At 42.6% G+C, this 12042-nt stretch overlaps 1 protein-coding gene across 2 annotated transcripts in view; it reads left to right on the top strand.

Moving 5' to 3' along the window:
• The window catches only part of akap13 (A-kinase anchoring protein 13), a 145107-nt gene that overhangs the window by 49688 nt on the left and 83377 nt on the right, over nt 1-12042 (top strand). For both annotated transcript variants that reach the window (XM_080493347.1, XM_080493346.1), the window contains exons 6-8: nt 2541-2724; nt 6567-6756; nt 7031-9041. In XM_080493347.1, coding sequence (XP_080349473.1) covers nt 2541-2724; nt 6567-6756; nt 7031-9041 — 2385 coding nt within the window. The remainder of the gene's footprint in view (nt 1-2540; nt 2725-6566; nt 6757-7030; nt 9042-12042) is intronic.

Raw genomic sequence — 12042 nt, 5'->3', positions numbered from 1 at the left:
CACATAAAACCATAGAACTATCAGCACGCCTACATATTCCAGATATACTTGAACAAACTCATTTTGCTCCTCGAAATGCCACAAAGCGAATCTTGCCCCTCACAGGCGAAGACAAATGCAAACCAAATCAGAAAACTCAAGTCTTTCTGATGCATAACGGTGAAGGGAGTCTGTCGGAGAAGTCTGCGATCAGCCGTGTTGCAGCTCCGTTATCTTCCTCTCCCTTAAGTTTCTGCCCCTTGATAAACATTTGCATTCTTCGCGCAGCTTACCAACTCTGCGTTGCAAGACATCTGGGCGCTCGCATGTTGTCTAGTGTTTTAATTTGTCAACATTTTGACTTATGGTGGGTTTTATTTCTCTCCAGTGGTCCGTGCGTCCCGTTTTTCATTGCAAATTCATCATTTCTGGCGCTCCGGGACTCCATTTCCCACTCATTTAAGCAAGGGCATCCTTATGTCAGCATGCCCTTTCATATTGACTATAAATTTGCCAGTGGTTGGGGAGTAAAACAGATTAATAATAACAGGAAAGTTTGGGCATCTCCAGTAAACCCACAAAATGTTTTCGCAGAGAGATTTAAATAGCACTTATACAGCCGGAGATGGGAAGATTGCTCTGATGACCAAGTGTCTTCCAGCTTGGACGCTTTGGTAGGAGCCTCACTGGCAACCTGGTACTTATGCAGAGAGGTGTGTGTGTGTGTGCGTGTGTGTGTGCGTGTGTGTGTGTGTGTGTGTGTGTCTGTGTGTGCGTGCGTGCCCATGAATCTACATTATTGCCTTTGCACTGATGCATCATTTCCGGGCTCCAGCGTTTGAAGGTGTTAGTAGGCGTTCTGCTGATTTACTACACCAATAATGGATGTACAAATGCGACCCTGGTGTGCATGTGATGCAAATCTGCTCAGAGTGCATTTCTAGCCGAAATTGGGACATTTGGTAAGCAGTAAACAAAAACAAAAGCCTCCATTCAATCGAGAGTAATTTAAACAGAAGTTATTGTAATTCCTCTCTTACCAAAGAAGCCACAATTGCTCCGTTGCCAGAACAAGTCTTTCCTCCAATCCCAGCGTTGGTGGTGGAAGTCCTAATTTCACCCTGTCTGCATATCAAAGGGTCCTCGGGGAAGAATCCCAAGTTGCTCTCATGTTTACCTAACATGGCAGAAATCACCATTGATGTAGGAGGGAAGCGTTGAATGCGACTAACAGTGTAAAATTCTTTGAGGTGGCTTAAGTTCTAAACCTTTTTAATATAGATTAAAAGAAAGAAGTTTTGATTGATATATATCCGTAGTCCTGCGATACCTCTTATTTTGGTCTTGCTCTGAAAGTGTTCCATAACTGAGGAGACCTGTTGCTGTATATTTTCGCTTTCATACTGTTGCTTGGACTTCACACAGGCCAGATTGGCTGTTGGAATTTGTTTATAAAGTCGGTTTTGGCATTGGAGCAATATAAAAAAGTGAACTTTCACGTACAATCAATGGCAACACTTTGTGCATATTCTTCAATATAAAATAAATGATACTTTAGGCTTTTGAACTGTGCACTCATAACTAGCTGCCTGGTCTTCTGCACCCATGATTTTTTTAAAAAGACATTTAGATTTATTCTACTTAATCCCAGTCGATCTATAAGACCACACCATATCTGATCCTTGCTTTATACTTCCTCTCTTCTTTGTCCAAGGTTGGATATATGAAGTGTTTTCATGGACAATGGACGGGCGAAGTGCTCCTCATCTAGTGATTCTCTTTTTATTGCAAGTGTGTAATTTCTTGTTAGCTTGTGGCTATTTTGCCTTGAATCTTAAAATTATTTTCTCCTCTCTTGAAATCACACCTTTTCATACGTTTGTGAAGCATTATTATTAGAAGCATCATTCTTAAGTTGGTGCACAATGTGCTTTCAGTCTTTGAAAAGAGTTTCCCCTCTTATCTCTGCCTGTCAGTCTTGTAACTGAACTGTTGACAGCTAAGCTCATTACCTCTGAGACGTTCTCCTTGGTGTTTTTTTTTAGCACGAGACAATCTTGCTGTTTTCTTACTCTGTTTTGAATACACTGAAATTGAAAAACTTTCTCAATTAATGTATGTTTGTTACGTTATGATAAAATAATGCAGTCTGTTCCTTTTCCGCATGCATTTTTCACAACATCGTAACTTTTCTGGAGCTTTTGTTTTTTATTGTTTTAACATAGTTTCAGATGCTGGTCGAGTGTTTTTTTTTCCGCCCCAACATTCAGAGGAAGCAGCATAATGTTGAACTCTGCGTGAAAGGATGGTTAGTGTCGACTGGCGGTCAGTTAAGGCTGATTGATACCTGCAGACCTGCCCTGGTGATAACGGCTGGACAGGGACGAGTGCTGGTTTCATCAGCCTGTGACTGTGTGACGATCTGTTGTTTACTGGGTCACGTTGAACCTTCGATGGATTTAATTAGGCGACGCTGTAGAAAGTGGAGGTGTGTGTGTGTGTGTCTTACTCCTCCGTCTCTTTCTCTACCGTTCATTGATGGCCTTCCGTCTCTCCCTCAGACCTAAATCCACAGGAGACTCTGCTGCATTTCTCAGCGCGTCGAGGTCTCCTTCGGGTCACGCGCTTCCTGCTGCGCCAGCCTGGAGCCAGGGAAGCCCTGCGATTGGCCAACCGGCAAGGCGACACCCCGTCTACCATAGCGGCGTCACGGGGAAACGAAGACCTCTGTGAAGCGCTCACTAAGTAAGTAGTTGTTCTGTCAGAGAAGGTTTTTCTTGTTGTCCGCCTACTGATTGTGTTTGATGTATGACACCCATCAAGCGATACTCCAAGAGAAGGAGGAAGTTCATCTCTAATATTTTTCATTATTTTAAAATGCCATCAGCTGCTGTATTGCTGGTCAGATTACACATTATCTAGTTTATTGATATTAGTTCAACTTGAGAAAACCTGCTTTTAATGGCATTCATTTGTTATTATGCTATTAAACTACACTTTTAGAAACAACTGAAATATTAACATTTTTGTAATAAATCTTGCATGTTTTGCACTTTTTTAAGCTCCAGGTTGTTTCATTCAAAATCAATTAAAGCTGAATTTGCACTCGGATTTTCATGTTATTACTTGGTTTAGTTGTTTACAAATTAATCATGAAGTTTGCATGAATATATCGAGCTGCTTTTAATTTTAATTTTCACTCACAAGTCAACACTGTCAAGTATTAAGTTGTCACATTTTCGAGCAGCGCTGTCAAACATAAAGCCAAACCGTGGGCCACTGTTTTACTGGTCCGGCCCTCTCAAGTTGAAATTGACACTTGTGTTATAGAGTGAGGGAGTGGCGGCAGTCAGAGTCTGTAAGAGAGGAGAAATGTTAGTCAGTGTAGTTTTATCTTCCTGCAAATTAATGCTCCAGACACCTCAAATTAAAGTCTTACTGTTTTTTTTTTTTTTTTAACTCCTTATTCACCTATAAATTGTAGATAAAACTCAAAATCAAGCAAATACAGAAACCGAAGTGGCAAAATAATACGCGTCTCTCTGTTTATGTGGAGAAGAGCTGTGAAGGTTCGACTCATTTGCCTTTTTACCTTCTGACTGAGAATTACAAGGAAAAGTGTCCAACTTTGAAACGTCCTAATACCTCAAACATTGACTAAGCCAAGCATCAAAATATTCAATTTTTTAAAAAAGGGGTTCTCATTAAAAAGGGCTAATTATAGATTAATAATGCTCACAAATCGAACCAGTGCCATATAGCTAACTAATTTGTTTCCCTTTTAAACGTCTATTGAATGAACCCTTTTAGAAACTAGTTTCTCTCACTCCGACGTGGGGAAAGTAGTATTTTAAAAACTCACTTTGAAGCACGTTGGTCACGTTTTGGAAAGAGGGAAACCAAACTGAAACTATTAAAAATGAAGAATTCTACTTTCAGGAAGTGATATAAGAGAAAATGTTTTCTCTTATGTCTGTTTTTGGCAACTGCTTGTGTACACTGACTAAAATCCAGTGTTCTATTCCTTTCACTTGTTCTTCTGTCACAAGGAAGCTCGGGTTTTAATTATGGGACGATCATATGATCAAATTAAATGTCTTACATTACTAATCACATGTGAGACGGGACATACATTAGTAATTTGATTAAAATTTTACGGTATGGTCCTGCAGTGTACAACCTGAGCGTATTGTTTGAGTTTCTCATGAAGAAGGTCCTTTTTTTCCCAGATCGCTCAGATAAATTTAAGCTCTTCAGTTTCTCGCGTGTCCTCCTGCTGACACGACATCTCCAGCACCACAAATGTTTCACAGATGCCTTTTTGATGTGTGTACTGAGCGCTGCACGAGGGCCATTGTGCCATTTCAGTTTCCTGGTATATTAGATGCTTTTTCTTTTGAGTTTAGTGGGGAAAAAAGGAAAACGAGCATCCTCTTTTGTAGAAAGAAAAATGGAGCGTTCGCCAGATGAAAGGAGTCCCTGGTTGAGCTGATCATGCAGGACAAAGAAAAGCAACATTTTAAATGGCGGAAGTTTTGATTTTCATCGGAAATCTTTACAAAAATTGCCGTTGTGAACTGACATTTGAGGAGTGAGGATGTGTTCCCCCTCGGTGAATGCTGGTTCAATTCCCCGCTTAAGTGAAATCCTCTGGCTTATACATTAGTAATTATCTTCTGTGCAATTTTAGTTACCAGTTGACCTGAAAAACATGTTTTTGGACTGTGGGAGGAATTTGGAGTGCCTGATGAAAAACCCAAGCGTGCGCAATGAGAACATTCAATTCAATTCAATTTCATTTCTATTGCGGCGCTTCACTCCTTAACTGCATCATACTGTCCAGATAGTCCAGTGAAACATGATGAACTTTGTGACTTACATACAGTACAGGTTGCATGTTAAGATTTAGACATCTTAACTTTTCTTAACTGGACTAATCAATCGAGAATTTTATATGTTGGGGACAGTGAATGAAAGAGAGAGGAGAAAAAAAAAAAAACATCCTACAAGAGTGGTTTCATGCTGTCCTCACAAAATGTGACAGTGATGTAAGTTCCCGGTTTGAGTGAACATCGCCCTCCCCTCTGCACAAACACTCCCATGTCAATATATCAGAGGGCAGATGGCGTGTTTCCTCCTCCTTTTACAGCAATGCTGTTTGTCTGTTGTCCTCACAGAACAATAGAAGAATTCAGAGACTATCCCCAGAAAGCCACACTGCAGCCCGGCTCTGCACTTTCAGCTGCAGTCTGATGCTTGAATACTTGTGGGCGGCGAGTATTGTTGAGAGGGAATCTGGAGTAATCGGGAACTATTTTGCGACACAAAGCCCTGGAGTTTGTGTCCATGGGCTTGTTGTCGTAGCGACGTCACACCCCTCTAATCCAAACACACTGCGGTTCTGGCTGGATTTTTATCTGCTGTCATATACACTTTACAATGGTAATTCAAAGCATCCAAAAATAAGTTGAATTGCTCTCTGAATTACTTTATGAACTGCTTTGCCCAGCGTGGTGTCTTCTTATCACACATTGCTATCACACATTACTGTTAGATTTTTTATCTGTGCATACACGCAAACGAAGCAGGAGTCCAAACTCTGAGACTGGTGGCAAATTACAAGCATAGGATCTTTCGTACAAGTGAGAGCAGCTGGTAGCCAATCCTACTTAGCAAGTCTATCACAGGAAATAAATATTCAGATAAATAAAGATTATAAATCAGTTCCTCTTTATTGACAAGGGAATGTGTATGTGTTTTTTTTTTTGAGCTGTCAGGTATTATCCCTAATAATACATTCTCTCTGAATGAGTGTTGAGGTCAAATCCTTTCATTCCCTGGTACTAACACAACGATCAACAGAGGAAAATGAAGCAGAGCTTTTCAGCAAATGGTCTGAGACGCGGCTTAACGTAGAAATAGACCCTTTTTGATACTTTTTAGCGCCGTACTTATTTGCTGCTGAATAGTTGTCACTGAGTTAGGAAATGAAGATGCCATGAGCTGAAAGACAACCACCACTTAAAGAGCTTTCTGGTTGCCCGGCTCACGCTGAAGTTACTTTACGACCTCCAGCTCTCCCTCGCTCTCTCTTTATTTGTTGGTAATTGCATTTCCCTCATGAAAAGTGAAGTCACTTGCTGTCTGCCTGGTGACCTCAGCTTTTCAGGCCTCCAAGCTAAAGCAATCCACCCAGGATTACGCAAACAGATCAGCCTGGCTGGGAGGTGTCTTCCTTCGTACAGCACTATCTTCATGGGGGGAAAAAAAAAGTAAAGAAGCCCCGCACATAGTTTACCTTCAACACTTAAAGCAAATGCAGGGAGAGAGGGTTTCTTGGAAAGATTAGCAGGTAGGAATGGTCTCTAAGTAAAGAGTTGTAGGGTAGGCTTTTTTTTTCTTTTCTTTTTTCTTTTAACCACTTGGAGGGAAAGTCTCATTCTTGCTGGATTGGCCACTACGGCTGGAACTTTGTGAACATTGCAAGCCATTGAAGACTAAAACAGGAACGTACTTGCTAAAGTGCTAGAAAAGCAAAACCTTGGACCCACAGACCCCTCAGAGTAATCTGTTGATTTCACTTGCAGGGCTGAGACCGACCCAGAGAAGGACAGAGAGACCGTCCAGCTGGTTTCTGCAGATGCTCGGGTGTGTTGCCACCTACCAATACTGAACACGCACACTCTGACCCTCAGCGTTCACCCCAGCCGCGACACGCCGACCCTCCAGGAGAGCGTGGACCAGCTGCTGCACTTGATATGCCATCTCCATGCCAAGGTGACTCACACCACTTTGCCCTTTTAAAGCATGCTTACTCATACCGGCTTCATTCAGGAGTTTTGCTACTGCTGCTGCACATTGTTGGATTGTTTGTCTTTGCACTGCCCTCATTTTTTTAACCTTCAAACTTAGTTTGTATAACAAGCGGAACACCTTATGCAATCATACAGTTGGCTCTTGATAAGACTTCGAGAACAGCACTGTCAGTTTCCCCCAAGGAAAAGCTAACATTTATCCTTCTTTTTTTTAATTTTTTTTTTGTATTCTGCAGGGAGTTTCTGTCTTGGAGCTGCAGTTTGACTCTCTGCACGCTGCTGCTGATTGTTGTGAAGGTGTAGATGAGAGTTTCACCTGTTTGGGACCATCCCAGCAGCCAGAATGCCTTGTTACAGCAACTGAAGGGAAAGGAGTAGAAACTCCCCCACTGAGAAGCGACAGTGCTATAAGCTGTAGAGATGGTGAGACTGAGACTGCAGAGAAAGACCGGACTTTGCCTGAGAGCCTTTCGACATCAGAAGTAACCCCCCAGGAGCATGGACTCGGCCCCCCAGAGGACTGGGTGTGTCTCACTTCAAAAGCTGGGGGAGAACACTGCCAAACGGAGGAGGAGGAGAACGAGGAGGAGGAGGAGGAGGAGGGAGGAGGAGAACAGCCTGTTGTTTCCACCCAGAGTTTGAGTTTTTGTGACAGCAGTGAAGCAGCACAGAGTGAGAGTAAAGGGGAAAGCCTCACTGTGGGAATCCTCCCACCAACAGACTGCAGTAAACAGGCAGAGGAAACTGATAGAGAAGAGACTGTGATCCGGGAAGCACAAGAGGCCGAGAAGGGAGAGGACCGAACGGAGCAGGAAACGGAGGACAGCACGGCCAAGAGGAGGGAGGAGGAGGAGAAGGTGGAGACCAACTCAGAAACAGCAGAGCTAATAACAACCAGTGGAGAGACGAAAGTCCCAGTCATGGGCCAGTCTTCGTCATCAGACTGCTCCGATTTGGAAGTGAAGGAGGAAAGCAGCAATGTTGAGAAAGAAACTTTTAGCCAGGAACCCTGTGAGGGACTCTCTGTAGAGCAAGAGAACGTAGGCAGTGAAGAGTTAACAGAATCTGCATCAAGCCCAGGGGACCTCCCCAACCCATCGCTGATAGACTCCGGTGATGTAATGAAGGAGACTGACTCTGCTGTTCCACCTCTCCTGATAGAAGGCCTCCATGAGGGGGAACCTCCACCAGACATAAACAGCCCAGAACAAAACCAGGAAACAGCTGGTCGGGATTACACTACAGAGCACCAGAGGGGCTTGGCTCCACAAACTACTTGTCATTCTGGGAATTGTTCTGGAGCAGCGAGTAGTGAAGAGCGGGATGGTGAAGACGCAGCCGAGACCTCTGGATACACAACTACAGATTTGCCTGTGGATGATTCCGACAATACAGCCGATTGCCGAACTTCTGGGGATTTCCTGCCGGATACAGAGAGTGAGCCCTTAAACTGTGAAAAGATGCTCACTAAAACAATCGGAGAGCAGGATTCTGGTGTGACCCACGGCGCTTCCAGTGATGAAGATGAAAGTTTCAGATCGGTTGGAAGCTCTACAACAGAAATATACCACCCTACTCAGGAGAATGACCTAATGGAGGACAATGGCTCTCTTCAGACAAACACAGTAGAATTGTCCAATTCAAAACCCAATGAAAATGACGACAATTCACCCGGTGTGGATGGAGAGCTCCCCTTGGAGCCTGGCACCGTCAGTGCAGCCACTCAGTGTAACCAGGATGGCACTGAGCCGGACTCCCTCCAGACAATGGAGGCTTTGAGTACCGAGGGGATAGAGAATCTCATCCCAGAACCCTCTGAAGAGGACGTGTCGTTAGAGCCAGCAGTGGCAGAGAGTGAAGACACCGGGATTAATGAAAGTGAAACTTTGGAGTCCAACCACTCAGACCGAGGTGTAGCGATTGAGCCTTCAGTGCCAGAGGAGATCAAAGCCGTCAGTGTGGTGGAGGAAGACGTCCGGCTCATAGAGGCCAGTGATAAATCTGAGGTGGTGGCAGCAGAGGAGTCAGGGAATGTGCAATATGTGCCACAGGAACCCAAACAGGACGATTCAGAAATGACACCAGATGAGAAGCCAGTTTCTGATCTAAGTTTAATGAACGCTACTCTAATTTCTTCCGACACTGAAGCATCCACTGAACCTCATGTCGAGGACTCGACGAATAAAGACCCAAAGACTTGTGATGTGGTGGATGGAGTGCTAGAGAGCTGCAGCAGCACAATACAAGGTAGGTCATACTTCATCTTCTCCAGGAAGTTTTAAAGTGTTACAAGTCTTATTCACAATCCATGTCAACCTTTCTTTAGAGATTGCTGTGTATAATTCTGCTTTTTAGCTTTTATAGGACATCATGGTGTGATGTTTTGGTGTTGTGTAGACTTGTTGTGCGTGGGTCTCCAGGCTTTATGGGTATATTTGTCCTTTTATTGACCATTTACCATTTCACTTTTAGTTGTCTTAACTTTTACAACTTTAAGTAGAATTCTGGGATTTCCCTTCAAAAGAAACAATAGCCGAGGCCTATATGAACACATTAAAATGTTTTATTTGAATTGCAGAAAGCACATTCTGGTTGGATCTAGAAGCATGTCGTGTATGCCTTTCTCACTCGATCGAGGAGCAGCAGATGGTTTTGTTGGGAAAGTCATAACAAGCTCATTAGCTTCTGTAGCGCAACATGTATCAAAGACTCTGATCCACGGTTCAGTATTCACATGATCATGGTAATAATAAATTACATTTATGGATGTTTCTGAAATCACTGGCTGTAAGTAGCATCACAGTTGTGGAAAATCCATCTAAATAACCCTTTAACTAACCCTCTTACACGCAAGTGTTAAACATAAGGCCCATGGGCCAAAACAGGCCAAGAGGCTCCAAGCTGGCCAAACCAGCAAGCAAATGGTAAAAAAATTCAAAGAAACACATCTCTTAAGAGTAGCAGACACAACACAACACTGAGACCTGACCTGAGATATCAGTCATGGTACCATGAAAGATAGCTACCTCATTGCTATCAAACTAGCCTCAAAGCTATACTGTCAGGGTAAGTTTGTAAGCTCTAGAGGAAGTTTGTTTTTGACATTTCACTGTATTTTGCACCAGAAAGTTTCAACAAAATGTTGCGATTGTCATTTTTGATGGAGCTTGTTGGTTTTATGAAAAAATATGACATTTTCATCACGTAAACTGCCACAAAACAGAAAAAGTTCAAATTTAAAGGTTATTATGGCACTTTTTTAGCGATCCAGCCGAACATTGTGATGTATGCCACATGTCAAAGTCAAAGTAGTCAAAGTAACTTTATTGATACCAGTAGGTAGATTTTTTTTGTGCAGCAAAGAGGGCATCTGACAGTACAGATATATTAAAACGCAGGACAGTAAAAGACAGTAGGGACACAGAGATAGACGGGCACTCACAGACTCACTGACAGGTTAAAGAGTGAATAAATCAATAAATGAATAAATAGAAGGAGCCACCAAAATATCATTATGACAACTTGTTGATGAAGTTAAAAAAGGAACAATAAATAGATAAACAATCAGGTCGAAATTCATTGCATAACAAGACCCAAGAGTAAGCTGCTTTCAAGTTTGATTTAAAAAGGAAATGGCAGCAGGAACAAATCTGCTCCTGTGGCGGCTCGTCTTCAGTTTGGGGCTTTAAATCTCCGTCGAGATGGCCAGGGGATGGGAGTCCTCTCCAGAGAAGGAGCTGGAACTCTCTGGCCAGGGGGTGGGAGTCCTCTCCAGAGATGGAGCTGGCCAGCCGGTGTAGCTGCCTGTTGTACAGCGACTGTAAGCTCAGCTGTGACTGTCCAATCAGCCGACTGGCCCATTTTATTAATTGACTGAGAGAGTTCCTCTCTTTTAAATGAACGTTTCCAAACCAAGCCACCAGTGAGAAAGATAAAACGGATTCGATAAAAGCACGATAAAATAGTGTCATCAAGGTTTTGTCCACATTGAAACGGGACAGCTTTCTCAGGCAAAACAGACACTGGTGTCCCTTCTTGTTCACTGCCTTGCAGTTTTCTTTAAAGTTTAACTTTGAGTCAATGATAATGCCCAGATATTTATATGATTGTACTTGTTCAATCCTTGATGATGGTGGGCTCAGGTGTATTTGTGTTTCTGCTGAAGTCAATGGCCATGTCCTTGGTCTTAGATATATTGAGCTGTAGGTGTATGTCTTCGCACCACCTGACAAAGTTGGCAATGACAGGACCATGACTGTTTTCATTTTCATGTAGCAGGCTCACAATTACCGAGTCATCGGCATATTTAAAAAAAAATCGGTCTTTAAAAGTGTTTGACACCTCTGCTCTAGTGTAATTAACTGAAAACAGTGTTTTTGTGTATCATAGAAAACTGAAGTGTCCCTGTTATCAGACATAAATGGATTTGAGAGTGCAGGAGGAAGACGGACGGTTTAAAGCTGCTGTTGACAATAGGCGGTTCCACCTTGATGGCGTCACCTTGAGGGAGCAGCTCTGTACTGTCATCGAGCTCGCTCCATTCTGATTGATAATTGGGAAGATTTTCAAAAGCTCCCCGGTGCTCGGGCCTGGCAGGAGGTCAATTTAAAATACACTTTGACAAACCTTGTGGTTATGGGAAAACGCGCTAATTAACTTCAGCTTTTGACCGCAACGGTTCATGTAGGGATGCTTGAAAACATTGTGACCGATTATGCAACTGGAACAAACTGAGCTTTTTTATATCTTCATTACCTGAGGCCATGATCAGAATTTGAAATAATTCCCTTTCTATTCATGTTCTGAGTTAGTCACACTGAGTGTTTGGAACGATGTATTACAATAATATTAGAATAATCATTTACCGCTGTAAAAATGTGCCTTGTTTGCACAATATTCACAAATGAAAACATGAAACTTTTGTTGCATTCTGGCTATAAGTTTACACAATAATGTCTGGAATCACTGAAAGTGACACTTTTTAAGAGCACATGTGCTTTTCGGATACAAATATACATGTCTCACAGTCACACGTGCCAGCATGTCAACAACAATACCATTGTCAAATACCAGAGTAATGCTTGTGCATTTCCAAAGATTTTTTTAGACACCATCATCTGGATCACATGCAGAGACACATTTCTTGCATACAGCTGATACTGAGTGGTTCTATACAACAAAGCAACAGCTTGAATGTTTACATCATGGGTGCCTGTATTATGTAAGTAAACACATAGCAGAATAGTGA

Source organism: Lipophrys pholis (assembly GCF_963383615.2).
Source record: "Lipophrys pholis genome assembly, chromosome: 2".
Lineage (NCBI taxonomy): Eukaryota > Metazoa > Chordata > Actinopteri > Blenniiformes > Blenniidae > Lipophrys > Lipophrys pholis.
This window is presented reverse-complemented; position numbering and strand designations above follow the sequence as displayed.